Raw genomic sequence first — 17,972 nt, 5'->3', positions numbered from 1 at the left:
TCTTAGTACATTCTGAAGGTTTATAATGTTTGAAATAATCTAGGGACTTTCCTGTCACAAATGACACTAAATAGTATTTCAACAACCATGCAATTTGATCTTGTATCGTAATATTTATCCAAAAGTTATTTGACCTACAGATTATAATGTGCAGCTCCATATGGCAATAGGCTCTCCCTAATGACTATCTGCATGTCAAACAACTAAACTGCCTTGTAGAACAATTGCTGGGATGTATAATGTAATACATTGATGAGAGTTTACATCAAGCTGATGCTTTAAAAAGATGTTAGATTCCCATTAAACAGGATGGGGTTTATTTACTAAAGCTGGAGAGTGAAAAGTCAGGCTCACTTCTGCAAAGAAACCAATCAGCTTCCACATTTTTATTGCCAAAACTAAATAGAACAAGCTGAGGTTAGAAGCGAATTGGTTTCTATGCAGGAATGAGTCTGATTTTACACTCTCCAGCTTTAGTAAATAAACACCAATGTGTCAGAGGAAGGGATTTTAACTGATTTGTATCTCATCCCTGCATGTTCAAAAGGGTTGCGTAGTATTCAGGTAGTCTATAATGTAAAAACAAAATTGACAATCTCAGGACACAACCACTGGAAAAGCTTTTTAGCTGGCAAGGCTAAAAATGTTAAATCCCCTTGTTATCCAATGTCAGTGAACAGATTACAGAAGTTCACAGTATTCACAATACCATGCTCATATGATATGAATATTATATTTTGTGACAAAATAGTCTTTAACCACTTTACCACCGGAGGATTTTCCTGCTAAAAGACCAGGGGTTATTTTGCGATTTTTTACTGCGTGACTTTAACGGACAATCGCGCGGTCGTGCGACGCTGTACCTAAACGAATTTCACGTCCTTTTTTTCCCACAAACAGAGCTTTCTTTTGGTGGTATTTGATCACCTGTGCGATTTTTTGATCACGCGCTATAAACAAAAAAAGAGCGTAATTTTTGCAAAAACAACAATATTTTTCACTTTTTTTTATATGAAATTCCCCCAAAAAAAAATGTAAAAATCAAAATTTTTTAAAATTTTCGGCCAATTTGTTTTACGCTACCTATGTTTGGTAAAAAAAATCGCAAAAAGCGTATTTTGATTGGTTTGCGCAAAAGTTATCGCGTTTACTAACAAAGGGAAAGATTTTTGTCATTTTTGGTGTTTTTTTTTTTAACGAGTAATGGCGGCGATCTGCGATTTTTTTTGCGGTACTGCGACATTGCGGCGGACAGATCGGACCCTTGACTGACATTTTTGACACTTTTGGGGGTACCAGTGACATTACTGCAGTAATCAGTGCTATATATATGCACTGTTACTGCAAAAATGACACTGGCAGGGAAGGGGTTAACAGTATTGGACAGGGAGGGGTTAAGTGTGTCCTAGGGGCGTGATTCTAACTGTGTAGGGACATGGCTACTAGTGTAAAAACAAAGATCAACAGTTCTACATAGTAGAACTGTTTGATCTTCACTTTTACACAGGGAGAACTGACAGGTGGCTTGTTTACACAAGCCGCTCTGTCTTTCTCCCGCTGTAGCGGCGATCGTAGTGTGACCGGCGGACATCGGGTCCGCCAGTCACACTCCCGCACTCCTCCGTGAACGAGCCGAGGCGGGCGCGCGCCTCGGCGGGCGCGCGCCCGCCCGCTATTGGCTCTGGAAGGAGTGACAGGCGAGCGACGTAGACCTACGTCACTCTGCCTGGCCGGGGCCGACTGCCGCAGTAAATATACTGTGCGCAGTCGGCAAGCGGTTAACCCATTGAACCATCTAATGTCTTCAAAAGAATCTTCTCCTTTTTTTTTTTAATGTATGATTCTTCCAAAAATCTTTACAAGTGTTACTGTACAATGCTAGGGGTGATAATATATATATCACTCTTTCACCTCTGCTGCCTCTTTTCGTGCAATCTTCTTTGCCTCTTTACTCTCCAATTGATGCTGTTTGCTTAAAGATGTAACATGTTCCTCTAATAGTTGATCCTTCATTCTGACTTCTTCTTCAGCCTGTGTCCTAAAAAAAAAAAGGAGTACATTATTGTGCCCTATATAGATTTTATATATATATATATATATATATATATATATTTTAATATTATATAGGTGTCTGTTTGATTCAATTAAGCATTAAGATATTATACTTTATTAAAAGTAACTGCTTTTCCTGTGCTTCTTTGTTTTGGAGCCTTTCTTCCAGTTCCTCTACACAGTGCTGTAAAAGGGTATTTCTCTGAACAGCCTGATCCAGAGCACGGGATAATTTTCGGTTATCCTCCCATGCAATCTCTATGGATCTTTGAAGAGGTTCTATCTGTTTAAAGAGCAAAAAGGCATAAGTCTGTCAACTTGAATAAAAATTTTGTTCAGGTATTTTATAAATTTGTTTGTAATTTCTTAAGGTTACATTTTTTAACATGTTTGAAATCTTTATTTCCCAAACAAGCATTTTTACAGGGTGCATACATGACGATGTTTGCAAAGCATGCAGAGATTTCTAATAATGAACCCCCCAGCATTGCCTGCATCCTTCTTAGAATTAAAACGGTATTAAACCCAAAAGCAAATATTTATTATATTGCAGCCCACCAGTTTTTAGATGTTTCCTTTTTTAGGCTTTCTTTCTTTTACTTATATCTGTCTGCTAATAAGTCTGTTGCTTTTTTAAAAGATAAAGATGTCCTGCAGATGTAGCAATTATAGGGTTGAAACAAACCACATACCACTGACGGGGATGCTTACAATGATTAGCCTAATTCATTAGAGTGGGGCACTCTAATACATGAAGTGTGTTACTGGCCTAATCATCAGATGAAAACAGAGCGGAAAAAGCCTAAAAAAGTAAATAAAGCAGCCACCACATCTAATGATTGGTAAGCTGCCATATATTACATTTTTGGTTTTGGGTTTAATATTGCTTTAGGATCCTGCTTTTGCTGTCTCTATAAGAGTGAGGAGGGTGTCCCTCCTCTGAGTCAGACAGTTTTTTATAGAAAAAGTAAGAGATTCAGAAAAATTCAACAGATTTCAGCAGCTGCAGAAAGAACATTGATAAATAAATAAAACATACATAAAAAAATCCTTTAGCATTCCTTTAAATCACCTTTCCATTATGTTGTAATTCTGCAGTTCGTAGCCTCCTTTTAAACTCTGAAAGCTCCCCCTCCAGTCTCTGAATCTGCTTCTGACTATTAGCCCTGAGTAAGGTTGATATAGTCAAATTACCACAAAGTGCAAGTTTGCTACATAATATTGTTGAAAATCACAGCAATAGGTTTATATTTTCGGTACTTTAGGTATAATCTACAAATCTATATCCTATTTGAGTTAGGATCTTAAATCTTAGGTTTCTCTAAGGGTATGTAGCCATAGCAGACACAAATGGAACTAAATTCTACACAAGGGAACCACATGTAAACATTCAACTGGTCTTGGATGCAGATTGCCACAATAAAGGGACAAGACAGTTTCAGCTGTGAAATATTTCCCAACAATACAATTGCACAGTAACCAAATTCCATTTAACAAAAGTTTTAAATCATCACCTTAAATACATTTTAAAGCATATCCATTATCAAAAAGTGAAGTTGGGGTACTCTTGAGTTAGGTTACTACTTTTTTCAGAGAACTGTACAGAACTCATTCCAACGAACCTCCCTGTGAGCTTTGTGTTCTTAACTGTGTGAAAAAAATCTGAATATTCATATAAAAGTGGGCAAGACTCATTTATCTGAATTGGTTTGATTTAAAACTTTTTGGGGTGAGTAACGGATGGATAATCAGCAGTTAATTTTACTGTGTGGTAAAGAAGTAATTCAAGGATGCTCAACATGTGGCCCTCGGAGCTCTCTGATGTGGCCCTCAACCTCATACTGAATGCAGGAGTTTTATTGTGCTTTCAGAAACTGCAACCCACTTGTAAAATATAATAGAAGTCTATGGCAAAGTGCAGCTAACCCACAGAAAAGGTAAACCGCAGCGCATCAGTGTGAAAGTAGCCTTATAGAGGGCTCGGGACAGTAAGGGTTTGTTTACATTTGCAGTTTGGGGGTTTCTAAAACCACATAGTTGAGACATATTTTTACTACACACCCCCAACCACTGATGTAGCATCAGGGGTCTCAATGGCAACCCCACCCCATGCTGCCTCCCTATCACATTCTGTTTTACACAGGAGTGGCGGGGGCAGCATATACAGGAACAAATTCTCTCCATTTTCCCCCTGCAACTACAGAAAGCCAGCTTCTCCTCCTCTCCTTCCCACCAGCATTCAGCAGCTGCAGCAGGAAAATGTTCAATATGCTATTCAAAATAAAAAAAAATTAATTCTGAACCATTTCATTTCATTGTGGCCTGCAGCTGGTCATCAAATCACTTCAAGCGGAGTTCTGGCCTCCCCCTCCAAAAATTAAAAGTCAGCAGCTACACTTTGGGTTCTGCCGCCGCCGTTGCCAGTAAGGAAACCCGGCAGTGAAGCGTGCTGCGCTCGGTAAATGGCCACGAAGCAGAGGGAGGAGAAGGGGGCAGAGTCTCTAACGAATCTTGCCGCGGCGAGGTCCAACGAAAGTGGGGACAGGGTACCTGTCAAGAACAGGTACCCGTTCCCCCCTCCCCTTGAGTGGAATTCCGCTTTAAGTGGCCCTCACACTTCAAAAAGATTGAGCACCCCTGAAGTAATCTAACTGTCCCATTTGAAATTCGAGCAGTGGGTGGCCCTGTCAGCCCCCCCCCCCCCCCCCCGGCTTGTCATCATTCAGGCCGGGTTCACACTGTTGCAAATTGGATGCAGGTTTCTCTGCATCCAATTTGCATGACAGGAGACTGTGCCCAGCTCTTGATGGAGCCAGTTCACACAGCTCCATGTCGGCTGCGAAACAGCTTGCAGAAAGGTCCTGTACGTCTTCTGGTCCGTTTCAGGTCCGAATTCAGTAAAAAATTCAGATCTAAAACACTGCACGGGGACGCACTGGAGCCCCTGCTGCGAGCCGCTCCAAATTCAGTGTGAACCCACTGAATGTCAGCTGAACAGTAACTGCATCCTATTAGATGCAGTTACTGTTCGGGTATTCAGGCAACCACCAACACCCTTGACAGTACAGATTCCTCCATCCACATAGTTTAGCATGGATGAAGGAATATACTAAACTTCTAGTACATATGAACTACATATCTTAAGTCATTGCTTGTCCTCTAGAAAGTGTTAATAACTGATGGGTGGAACTTTAAATAGGCTACTGGGTGGCCCAGGCCACTGAGCAACTGCTACTCATAAATGAATATGGTGATACTAGCTGTTAGTTCTAAAGGTTGGCTGGTGGCTACTCTGCTATTGCTAAGCAATCACAGGCATTTCCATGCAGAATAAACTTTAAGACTAAAGTGTGCCCCACTAAATTTGATAACATTTGAGGGAAACTGGGTTTTCTGTCCTAGCTGCCATGAACAAATCAAACTTCAGTTCACGCTATCCACCTTTCTAGACAGAAAACAAAAGGTTGTGGTGACTTGTTGCTTAATAAATTATATAATTAAAAAAAGGGACAAAACGATTAAACTAATAGCACATTTCAGCACATTTTCTAGACCAATTTCATTTTCAGACTTGAGAAATCACTAAAGATCAATGTTAAAAGACCTGAGATATAGTTTACTGCACCTGTCTTTATGTAAATTTACAATGTCAGCATCTCTGCACCCCAGTTCAGTCTGCAGTGTTTCTAAGTCCTTCTGGAGCTTAGTGTGGGAGGACAAGATATTCTCTAGAGTTTCAGACATTCTACTTCTCTCCTCACAGACATCTGAAAGCTGCTGCTGGAGGACCACTCTCTAGAGTTGAAATGAGGAAATAATAATGAAAAATCATATAAGAAAAAAATATATTTAGAAAAACTTAAGCTTGATACATACAATGAGAATATCGGACGAATGATAGTTTGTTTGGTTTTTTTTTGCATGCTAGTCTTGCATCATAAACAAATAGGTTTCTAGAGTTACGGAAATTCTTCTAAAACAGAACAAAATTTCCTGTGATGATGAATAATGTATTGTATTGTATTGTAAAGTATTTTTTCGTTTCTGACCATGTGCAGCCTTAGTCACTCGATTTTTTTTTATGGACGAATACTGTACAGATTAAACAAAAATAATTTGTTCTGTTATCGTACAAAGAATATCTTCTTGCTTGTAACTTTGGAAAAAATTCAGGTCATGATCGGCTCTCCAAAGCTCCGTAGGAACAATCATATAATCGGAAGATCGCTCCGATATCGGTACTTTTCCTCCAATTTTCTCATCGTGTGAACTAGGCATAGGAGATCACATCAAATCACAGGCATATTTTTTTTCTCCTCGAATGGCTCACATTCTCAGAACACAGTTAGATACTCTATCTGTATTGCTTACATTATGCTCCCCTTTCTCCTCAAAACTTTTGACCTGTTCTCTGAGCTTTTTCTCTTCTCTGACAGCCTCATCCCTGGCCTGGATAGCCAATGTAAAGTCCTCCTCCTTACGATTCATCAAGTTCACAGTCTGTGAAAGATACAAACACATCAAAGGTCTCTGCATTATACTACCAAACACATTGGTTTCTATAATCAAAAGCTTATATTATACGGTACAAGAATAGTTCCTTTTTTGGAAATGTTCATGGAAGCTGATTTAAAGGTTTATTCTGGTATATAAGCCTTAACTGCCTAAATGTACAAGTTGCACATACACAAAATAAAGGAATGTAGTTACATAGCATCTCACCTGCTGTAATTTGGCCTCTGTTCTCTGCAGTCTGATTTTGCAAGAGTCAAACTCTGAAGTAATCTTCAAGAAAGAAAAAAAATAATCAGATCATGCTATTTATTAGCCAAATAACACATCACAGACAGCTAACTGTGTGTACCTGTGTGTACTTCATCTCCACAGCATCATGGAGTTTACGAAGCTTGGAATTCTCTATCTGAGTATCACAGACAGATTGCAGTTCAGACTGTAACTTACGTACTCTGCTCTGTATGAAACATATGAAACTGGAATATAAGGGCAATGCTAAAACAGATAATAAGAACTAAACATTCTCTGATAATACAGTGTACTTTGTCAGGCATTGATTTTCTTTTAATAAACTGACAATCATTTTTTTTTAAAATTAGCATATACAAACGCTAAATGGTTGACATTTACACTAAAGGTACAAACCACTCAGCATCCTACCTCCAGCTTTCCTTTTTCATATGCCAGTTTACTCTTACTGTCTGTCAGTTCAGTCAGTAGTGCCTCCACTTGTCTATTAGCATTCTACAAAGGCAAAATAGAATTGCATGAAATGAGCGCACACAAATATGTAGAGTACTAATCACCCCATTTACCCTAAAAACATGTTTCAAAAAAGGAGAAAAAGTAAGAGATTCAGAAAAGAATGTAGGGAGCACAGAGCATACTTCAAGTCAAAGTGAGAATATATAAAGAACAGACAAAGAAGTTAGATGAAATCATATTTCCTCTGCTGGGCACCTGGACACTACCCTTACCTGTTCTTGCTCCAGTACAGCCAGCTGATCCATAAGTCTCCTATTTTCCTGCTCATGTGCCAACAGAGAAGCCTGCACAGAGCTTAACTCTAGCTGTAACATAAAGTATAATGTCAGGTGCAGTACATACAGTAACACATTTTACACAATTTAACCACAATGAATGAGCAGCACACCTTCAGTTTAGAGGAATTTCAAACAGCCTTGTTACTCACAAAGTAACATCTTTAAACTGCATCTGCTTATACAACCATATGAATCTTTGCACGGTCTCTCCTCATGTTCAACTGGGTCGTGCACAGACAAAAACGAATACTAACTCCAACATGCAAGTTGGATGAATAATGTTTATACTAGATAACTGCATTCAGAGTCTGCGTATGTCACAGAATTTTGGAACAGCTTCTAAAAATCACCACATTTGTAAAGTTTGTAATTACAAATGAGATCACTAAAATGCAATCTGGGATACATGTTTATAACTAATAAATAGACAGTACCTCTGTTTAAACAATCAATTATATGTTCAAGTTCTGGATAAACCTATGTAGCGGTCACCAGAAGAGTTAAACTCATAAAGTAGACATACAAAGGATAGAAATATGTGAGCTACTATTGCTCACTTTTTTTAAAAAGTTATAGGCTTTAGGGCTATTATTTTAATCCTGTTCTCATGAATAAGCAAGTAACTGACCTAACAGGTTCACTTCTTGTAATGTAATAGGACAATAATTATTTTGCTCTAATAAAGCCATGTTATTTTAAAGCATAAACAAATATGTAAAACTTTTAATAAGCTAGACATCGTTGATGTCCCCTCACTATGGCAGTGAAACTACAATAAACGTAATAAATATATCATTTGTAATAGTATAATTTCCACAGTATAGGTTTTTATATCACCTTATTTTCAGTCAGCAGAATTTCCATGTTTTGTTTGTTCTCCAGGAAGTCACTCTGTGCTCTGTCCAGCTGTAAAACATTTACAGAATACAATTGCTAATAACTTTATAGCAATATTAACAGACCTTTTCATTTTGTAGAATAAACATAAGGTATTATGCTGGATACGCAAATTACAGTCAAATTTTAAATCTCTGTACAATATCCTTTAAATTTATCAAGAAAAAAAAAAAGTAGTGGGAGGACTTTGCTAAAAAAGAAAAAAAAAAAGTTTAGTTTTACATTTAATCAGTTAGCCACTTGCACTGCATAGTTATTGGAAAACCTAAATCAACTCTGGACTCAGAAGAAGGTTACAAAGAGTGATGTCACATATTGACACAATGCCAGTCTCTGCAGCATATAAGGCCTGCCCAATCCAGGAGGAAGAAGAGGACCCATGTCATAGGTCATGTCATATGCTTGAAACTTAGTGATAACTATTCCTAACAAATTTGGTAAGGAACTTCAACTTTAAGAGGATGAGAACTATTGGGCCTTAACCACTTCAGCCCCGGAAGATTTTACCCCCTTCCTGACTAGGCCCTATTTTGCGATTCGGCACTGCGTTACTTTAATGGACAATTGCGTGGTCGTGCGACGCTGTACCCAAACAAAATTTACGTCCCTTTTTTCCCACAAATAGAACTTTCTTTTGGTGGTATTTGATCACCTGTGCGATTTTTATTTTTTGCGCTATAAACAAAAAAATAGCAACAATTTTGAAAAAAAAACCAATATTTTTTTTACATTCTGCTTTATGACATTCCCAAATTTTTTTTAAAAATCTAGATTTTTTAACATTTTAGGCCAATTTGTTTTCTGCTACATATTTTTGGTAAAAAAGAAAAAAACCCAATAAGCGCATTTTGATTGGTTTGCGCAAAAGTTATCGCGTCTACTAATCATTGGAAAGATTTATGTCATTTTTATTGTTTTTTTTTTTACTAGTAATGGCGGTGATCTGCGATATTTTGCGAGATTGCGGCGTATAGATCGGACCCCTAACTGATATTTTTGACAATTTTGGGGGTACCAGTGACATTACTACAGTAATCAGTGCTAATAATATGCACTGTTACTGTAATAATGCCATCGGCAGAGAAGGGGTTAACCCTGTGGGTGATTAAGGGGCTAAATGTGACCCTAGGGGAGTGATTCTAACTGTGGGGGGCGTGGCTTCTGAGATGACCATAAAGACATGTGATCCTATATAGCAAGATTACATGGGCTCTGTGATCATCCCAGGGAGAAGGACGGTCGGCTGTGTTTACAACAGCCAACCGTCCTTCTCTCTCAGCGGGGAACAATCGCGGGTTTCAGGCGGCAATCGGAGCTGCCTGACACGCATCGGCTTCCCCACTGACGAGCGGGGGCGGGAGCCTGCCGCCGGCGGCGTGCGCTCGCCCCCGAGACTCTCGAGAGCAAGCGTTGTACATGTACGGCGATTCGCCCAGGAGCGGCTGCCTGCCCCAGTACATCTGCGGCGGGCGGTCGTAAAGGAGTTAAAGGATAAGTTTACCTTGGGAAACATGTTACTTATTCCACCTGTTTTTAGGGTGGAACATGTAAAACGTTCCCATCGATGCAGCCGCTTCCAGATGCATTCGCTTCCTGTGACAGCAGTACAGGGAGAAGTTCCCTGTATTAGTTGTAACTTTTTTAAAAGAGAGCGGCCATGTGGGACTCGTCCCACGTGGTCGCGTTATTCATTAACAGTGTTCTGTGAATGATGGGACTATTACTACTGACAGCCTTTGCAGCTGTCACCTTGTAGTTCTCAGTGAAGTACCACGGCGCTGTTGAGTGCTCTGGTAGTTCTTGGATTCTTCCTGTCAATGTGAAACTGCCTGCCGGTACTATGTACGGGGCAGACAACTCACGCTGAATCTGCAGGAGACCTGGATGGCATCAGCGATCTGCTGATCGCTGGTGCAATGCTTTCCAGGCTCCCAAAAAAATGATTTTATTATTTTTTTTTTTTAAAAACTTAACTTATCATTTAAAAAGGAAAGTATAGTGGTTGTGTAATCATGACCATGAATAAAAAAAATAAAAAATCTTTATTAGTTAGGTGAATTATCTAAAATTGCATATTAATATTTGGTTTTAATTTTTAGCCAGCAACTCCAACCTCATTTTTTCCACATTTTTCTCTGTCTCCTTACAACCCATAAAGGGCTATTTGCAGAAATCATAAGCTCAAGATGAAATTTACACACGTAAGTGAATGAGGAGTAACTTACCACTTATCAGATGGCTGTGTCCAATCCTCAAGGTAGGCAACAACTGCTCTAATATCTCTTTAGTATTCTGGGAATCCCTTGTCATGTTGTAAGGCCTGGTTCACATTTTAGAGTATTTGTGTGTGTTTTGTAATGCATAAGAATGAATGTGTCACAAAAATACATTGTTTTCAACTAGGCTGTTTGCATCTGCATGCTGAATTGGGTTGTTACATATGAGGCATGTCCGATTTTACATGCATTTTTATACTTTTTCTGGGCCACTGAATGTATTGTGCATTTTCAGTCATTTCTTCATGCATTGTTAACTTGTGAGTGAGCACATGGCAGCTTGTCATACCATGGTTACAAGTACCTTCCCTGGATACCTGCTATGTGCTCAGCTACAATCCACCTGCCATGTGCTCAGCCACCTTGAAGATTGGAACAGTCGCTGCAGCAGCTGCAAACAGAGGTGTAAAATCAGCCATTCTTTCTCAACTCTATACACTGAAAATGAGAACACATTCTCTCATGATGTCATTAAAGGAAAAACATCCTCATTGGTAAAAAACAAAAAAATACACAACGCATGAAAATGCATCTAAAACGTACAAAAAAAACCCTTACAAAACGCAAATGCATAACTACTGAAACGGAGAGGGCCAGTGCCTAAATGCTTATTTGTATTTGTATAACTGTAAAACAAAATTCAAAATAAAATTAACCCAAAACCATGATAGCAATGTTTATCAGTCAAGACACAGTTTGGTTTGTATTACCTCCTCTTGCAGCACTTTCTTTTCACTATCTAACACTGCTCTGTCCTTCAGTGCAGATTCCAGGTCTACTCTCAGACGAGCAATGGTAGAATCTTGCCTCTCTTTCTGCACAGCAGTCTTCTGCATAACAAGTGCAATTTTTTTGTGACATTCTGTGTGTTCAGCACGTAGAGTCTCCCTGGATGAGTTATAAAGCAAATGTTAAATAGGTACAGTAAAGAGCAAATCTAAATGGTCTTGACAGTCATATTGCTTTCACAATCATTTACAGTGCCTTGAAAAAGTATTTATACCCCTTGAAACTTTCCACATTTTGTCATGTTACAACCAAAAACGTAAATGCATTTTATTGGGTGAAAGAGTGTATCAATGTGCCTTACTGAAATATTATATTTCATAATACATTTCAGCTCATGCCCACTTTCCAATGGAATGTGGTCCCTTGCAATTACATATTAACGAGTCAGACTAACACACCTCATTCATACATCCTTTGACACTTGGCAGTTGTATTTTGCATATAGACGACAGACAACACCTGAACACAATTGACAATTGCTTACATTAACACATCAGACAGCTGAACACAGACGGAGCGGCTTTCCCACAAAACACAATTTCAGACACAAGACATCACACATTTTCAGCGCTGTGTTAGGCAAACAAAAGCCTTTTCATTTATTGTTTCTGTGAGATATGTTATATTGTTAAGTTGACCCATGAATTGTAACTGGTTTAAACTGGGTTTTGCTGCCCAAATTTCCTTTAAATGTGTGAGCCACCTTGAAATAAATTAGATGTGTCTACGCTAAGCTTAAGTTGCTATGTGTCATCGCATCTCCTGGCCAGCAGATGGAGAATTCACTACACAGAGGGAGTTAGGACTGAAGGGCCGTAAATCATCTTGTAATTGCCTCCTGACGAGATTGAGCTAACATTGGGATTTTTTGTGATAGACACAGACAAAGTGGTCCATAATTGTGAAGTGGAAGGAAAATGATAAATGGTTTTCAAAATCTTTTACAAAAAAAATATCTAAAAAGAGTGGCGTGAATTTGTATTCAGCCCCCCTTTACTCTGATACCCCTAGCTAAATCCTAGTGGAACCAAGTGCCTTCTGAAGTCACCTAACTAGTAAATAGAGTCCACCTGTGTGTAATTTAATTTCAGTGTAAATACAGCTATTCTGTGAAGCCCTCGGAGGTTTGTTAGAGAACCTTAGTGAACAAACAGCATCATGATGGTAAAGGAACACACCAGACAGGTCAGGAATACAGTTGTGGAGAATTTTAAAGCAGGGTTAGGGTATAAAAAAAAAATATTCCAAGTTTCAAACATCTCACAGAGCACGGTTCAATCCATCATCCAATAATGGAAAGAGTATGGCACAACTGCAAAGATTCCAATACATGGCCATCCACCTTAACTGACAGGCCAGGCAAGGAGAGCATTAATCAGAGAGGCAGCGAAGAGGCCCATGCTAACTCTGGAGGAGCTGCAGAGATCCACAGCTCAGGTTGGAGAATCTGTCCACAGTACAACTATTAGTTGTGCACTCCACAAATCTGGCCTTATGGAAGAAAGCCATTGTACGAAATCCATATGAAGTCCAGTTTGCGGTTTGGGAGAAGCCATGTGGGGGACAGAGCAAACACGTGGAAGAAGGTGCTCTGGTCAGATCAGACCAAAATTCAACTTTTTGGACTAAAAGCAAAACGCTGTGTGGCAGAAAACTAACACTGCACATCACCCTGAACACACCATCCCCACTGTGAAACATGGTGGTGGCAGCATCTTATTGTAGGGATGCTTTTCTTCAGCAGGGACAGGGAAGCTGGTCAGAGTTGAATGGGAAGATGGATGGAGCCAAATACAGGGCAATCTTAGAACAAAACCTGTTAGAGTCTGCAAAAAAGACTTGAGATTGGGGTGGAGGTTCACCTTCCAGCAGGAAATCAACCCTAAACATACAGGCAGAGCTACAATGGAATGGTTTAGGATCAAAGTATGTGTTAGAATGGCCCTGTCAAAGTCCAGACCTAAATCTAATTGAGAATCTGTGGCAAGACGCTCCTTATTCAATCTGACAGAGCTTGAACTATTTTGAAAAGAAGAATGGGCAAAAATGTCGCTCTCTCGATGTGCAAAGCTCGCAGAGACATACCCTTGCAGCTGCAATTGCAGCGAAAAGTGGTTCTACAAAGTACTGACTCGGGGGGGGGGGGGGGTGGTTGGGGTTGAATACAAATGCATGCCACACTTTTCAGATATTTATTTTTCAAGGCACTGTATATAGCATGAATTAAATAATTTTCAGGCTTGCCATAAGAATTAGGTGAATGTTTGTGGATAAATAACTTAAGCATATACATCTGAGTGAAATATTGTTATCAAGTTACACATTACAATGTTGTAGTTCATCCTTCATGCCTTTAAGGCAGTCTATGATCTAGCCATCATAGGCATGCAAGATATTTGTTGGTCTTGCTACAATACAATAAAAACAGGTCATCAGTTGCCATGCCATCTTAAATTAAAAAAAATTAAATGTAATAGAAACAAGGTCAGACATGTTGTGTGACTCACAGTTCTCTCTCCAGTGCTGTTTGATGACTCTGAAAGGTCTGGAGCTCTTCATTCAGGCTTTCCTGCACTGTATTTAACATAAGCTCTTGTTTCTGCAGCTTTTGTGACATGGTGTCTTGCACCACCTGTAAGACATTTTATTCCAGAATTGAATGCAATAGGCATGTGGTCTTAATAAAGTAGACCTAGTACAAGTTGGAGATGATAACAGTGGTTAAATATGAACATTACAAAAAGGATACCCTCAAAGATTTGTATATACCTTAAGATCTTTCTGGTGCTGTGTCTTGAGATGGTTATTCTCATTGGTGAGTCTTTCGACAGTAGCAGTAAGCTCTGAGCACTGACTCTCTAGCTCTTGGTTTAAACACTGTAATACAATGAACCACACACACATACATATGACATAAAACTCAGAAAGATGACGTGAAAGATCATAAACATTTCTCAAGTTATAAGCCTGCCTAAGAAAGCATTTTTTTTTGCAAGAAACAAGTAAATTATGTCACGGACAAACTGGATAGTGGACTCTCTGTGCTATATGAAGATCAGGAGAGGGTGTGAGCCCTAAAAAGGGATAACGTTCAGAGTCCATTTACATGCCAACAGACCTTCCCTAGTGCAACTTGCAAGGACTGGTAGACTTTACTGGTGGGTGTACCAGGTTGCAGCCCTCAAGCAACTAAGCTGGGATAGAACCAGAGCATGGTACAGAGTCAGTAAATTTAAACAATTTGGGACAGGGCAAAGGTCAAAGTTGGCAGGAAAAAACGCAGCTCAAAATACAAGGAGAAGTCAGTACTCAGGAGTGCAGAACCCCAGGGACTAACACAGATTGGAATCTTGGGCCGGGAAATTAATCTATTGTCAAGGCAACAGGTGCTGACCTGTGCACAGCTAAATAGTGAGGCTGATTAGGGCCCCTTTTATACAGAGCGGACTCGGCCAGGAGTATGCATGCTCACAAAGGAACCTGCCCGCTGATCCCTGCTGAGCAGGTGGATGGCTTCTCGGTTTATGTGGAGCAGACACAGCCCACTGTCCTCTATATGCAGTAGGGATCTGTCGTTTATCGGGGGCAGATATTCCCATTTTTTTGTAAGTATTGGTACCGGTCCAATCGGGTCCACCTAAAAAATTGACAGACGGACCCGATCAGTCCACCCACATAAAAGGTGCCCTAAAGGCTGAATGGGGACTGGTGGTGGCAGATTATGTTACCTGGACTTTTTCTGCTACACCATGAAGAGTGGCACAGTCAAGTCTGATTTGAGAAAGTTCAGCCTGTTCAGCTTCAAGTTTTTGTTTGGTAATCTAAAAGAAGAGCAAAGTCAAAATAGCATATTATCAACGCAACAGATCTCCATATGGTTTCCACTCAATCCATATACACTGCTAAAAAAAATTAAAGAAACACTATGAAAACACATCAGATCTCAATGGGGAAAAATTTCACGCTGGATATCTATACTGATATGGACTGGGTAATGTGTTAGGAATGAAAGGATGCCACATCGTTTGATGGAAGTGAAAATTATCAACCTACAGAGGGCTGAATTCAAAGACACTCCGAAAATCAAAGGGAAAAATGATGCAGCAGGCTAGTCCATTTTGCTGAAATTTCATTGCAGCCACTCAAATTGGTACTTGGTAGTTTGTATGGGCCCCATGTGCTTGTATGCATGCCTGACAACGTCGGGGCATGCTTCTAATGAGACGACCGAGGATGTCTTGGGGTAATTCCTCCAAGATATGGGCCAGGGCATCACTGAGCTCCTAAACAGACTGAGGTGCAACCTGGACTGAAACATAATGTCCCATCTGCATACGCTTGCAACATGGAGCTGGGCATTGTCGTGCACCAGGAGGAATCCAGGACCCACTGCACCAGCATAGGGTCTGACAATGGGTCCAAAGATTTAATCCTGATACCTAATGGCAGTTAGGGTGCCATTGTCTAGCCTATAGAGGTCTGTGCGTCCCTCCATGGATATGCCTTCTCAGACTTCACTGACCTACCACCAAACGGGTCATGCTGAACGATGTTACAGGCAGCATAATGTTCTCCATGGCTTCTCCAGACCCTTTCACCTCTGTCACATGTGCTCTGGGTTAACCTGCTCTTATCTGTGAAAAGCACAGGGTGCCAGTGGTGGACCTGCCAATCCTAGTTTTCACTGGCAAATGCTAATCAAGCTCAATGATGACGGGAAGTGAGCACAGGGGACGTCGGGCACTCAGGCCATCCTTATAAAGTCTGTTTCTGATGGTTTTGTCAGAGAAATTCACACCAGTGGCCTGCTGGAGGTAATTTTGTAGGGCTCTGGCAGTGCTCATCCTGTTCCTCCTTGCACAAAGGAGAAGATACCGGTCCTGCTGATGGGTTAAGGACCTTCTACGGCCCTGTCCAGCTCTCGTAGAATCTCTTCCATGCTCCTGAGACTGTGCTGGGAGACACAGCAAACCCTACTGGCAATGGCACGTATTGATGTGCCATCCTGGAGGAGTCAGACTGCCTGTGCAAACTCTATAGCAGTGATGGCGAAACTTGGCACCCCAGATGTTTTGGAACTACATTTCCCAGGATGATCATGCACTCTGCAGTATAGTTGAGTATCATGGGAAATGTAATTCCAAAACAACTGGGGTGCCAAGGTTCGCCATCACTGCTCCATAGGGTCAAGGTATCGCCTCATGCTACCAGTAGTGACACTGACCCTGGCCAAATGCAAAATAAAAAACAGTCAGAAAAGATGAGTAAGGAAAAAAATTTAAATGGCCTCCACCTGTAAAACCATTCCTGTTTTTGAGGTTCTCATTGTTGCCCATCTAGTGCACCTGTTAATTTAATTAACACCAAAGCAGCTGAAACTGATTAACAAACCCCTCTGCTAGTTAACTGACCAGATCAATATCCCAGGAATTTAATTGACTTGATGCTATACTCTGATTAGCCACTTCTGAACCGGAAGGTTTTACCCCCTTAACCACTTACCGACCAACCACCGCCTTTTTACTGCGACAGGGTGGATCTCCTGAGCAAACCGACGTAGACCTAGGTCGGTCACGCGTTGGAAGCTGGGGGGGCATACGCTGCCGGCGGCGCGCTCCCGTCCCCACTCGGCAGCAAGGAAGCCGATGCATGGGTCAGGCGGCTCCGATTGCCGCCTGACACCCGCGATCGCTCCCCGCTGAGAAAGAAGGACGATTGGCTGTTGTAAACACAGCCGACTGTACTTCTCCCTGAAATTATCACAGAGCTCATGTGATCCTTCTGTATAGGATCACATGTCTCTATGGTCATTTCACAAGCCACGCCCCCCCCACAGTTAGAATCACTCCCCTAGGCTCACATTTAACCCATTGATCACCCATAGGGTTAACCCCTTCCCTGCCAGTGTCATTATTACAGTACCAGTGCATATTTTTAGCACTGATTACTGTAGTAATGTCACTGGTACCCCCAAAGGTGTCAAAAATCTGTCCGCTGCAATGTCGCAGTTCCGCAAAAAATTGCAGATCGCCACCATTACTAGTAAACAAAAAAAAAAACAATAAAAATGACATAAATCTTTCCCGTAGTTAGTAGACATGATAACTTTTTCTCAAACCAATCAAAATAAGCTTACTGTGACTTTTTTTTAACCAAAAATATGTAGCAGAAAACAAATTGACCTAAAGTGTTAAAAAATTGTGATTTTTAAATTTTTTTTTTTTTAGAATGTTATATAGCAGAATGTGAAAAATATTGTATACCACTGCAATTTTTTTGATTTTTTGCGCTATAAACAGAAAATATGTATTCAGCTACATATTTTTGGTAAAAAAAATCTCAATAAGTGTATATTGATTGGTTAGCACAGAAGTTATTGCGTCTACAAACTTTTACTAGT

The 17,972-nt window shown here is 40.3% G+C and overlaps 1 protein-coding gene across 2 annotated transcripts in view; it reads right to left on the bottom strand.

Moving 5' to 3' along the window:
• The window catches only part of CCDC150 (coiled-coil domain containing 150), a 99,360-nt gene that overhangs the window by 22,043 nt on the left and 59,345 nt on the right, over positions 1-17,972 (bottom strand). For both annotated transcript variants that reach the window (XM_082252048.1, XM_082252049.1), the window contains 14 exons: positions 15,301-15,393; positions 14,342-14,449; positions 14,080-14,204; positions 11,494-11,671; positions 8,448-8,516; positions 7,545-7,637; positions 7,228-7,311; positions 6,917-7,024; positions 6,775-6,837; positions 6,424-6,552; positions 5,678-5,847; positions 3,125-3,218; positions 2,166-2,335; positions 1,912-2,038 (listed from right to left, as the gene is read on the bottom strand). In XM_082252048.1, the coding sequence (XP_082108174.1) occupies positions 1,912-2,038; positions 2,166-2,335; positions 3,125-3,218; positions 5,678-5,847; positions 6,424-6,552; positions 6,775-6,837; positions 6,917-7,024; positions 7,228-7,311; positions 7,545-7,637; positions 8,448-8,516; positions 11,494-11,671; positions 14,080-14,204; positions 14,342-14,449; positions 15,301-15,393 (1,611 nt within the window). The remainder of the gene's footprint in view (positions 1-1,911; positions 2,039-2,165; positions 2,336-3,124; positions 3,219-5,677; positions 5,848-6,423; positions 6,553-6,774; positions 6,838-6,916; positions 7,025-7,227; positions 7,312-7,544; positions 7,638-8,447; positions 8,517-11,493; positions 11,672-14,079; positions 14,205-14,341; positions 14,450-15,300; positions 15,394-17,972) is intronic.

This window comes from Pelophylax lessonae (assembly GCF_965119305.1).
Source record: "Pelophylax lessonae genome assembly, chromosome: 3".
In the NCBI taxonomy this organism is placed as follows: domain Eukaryota; kingdom Metazoa; phylum Chordata; class Amphibia; order Anura; family Ranidae; genus Pelophylax; species Pelophylax lessonae.
Note: the sequence above shows the minus strand (reverse complement) of the source record. Positions and strands in the feature narration are given on the sequence as shown.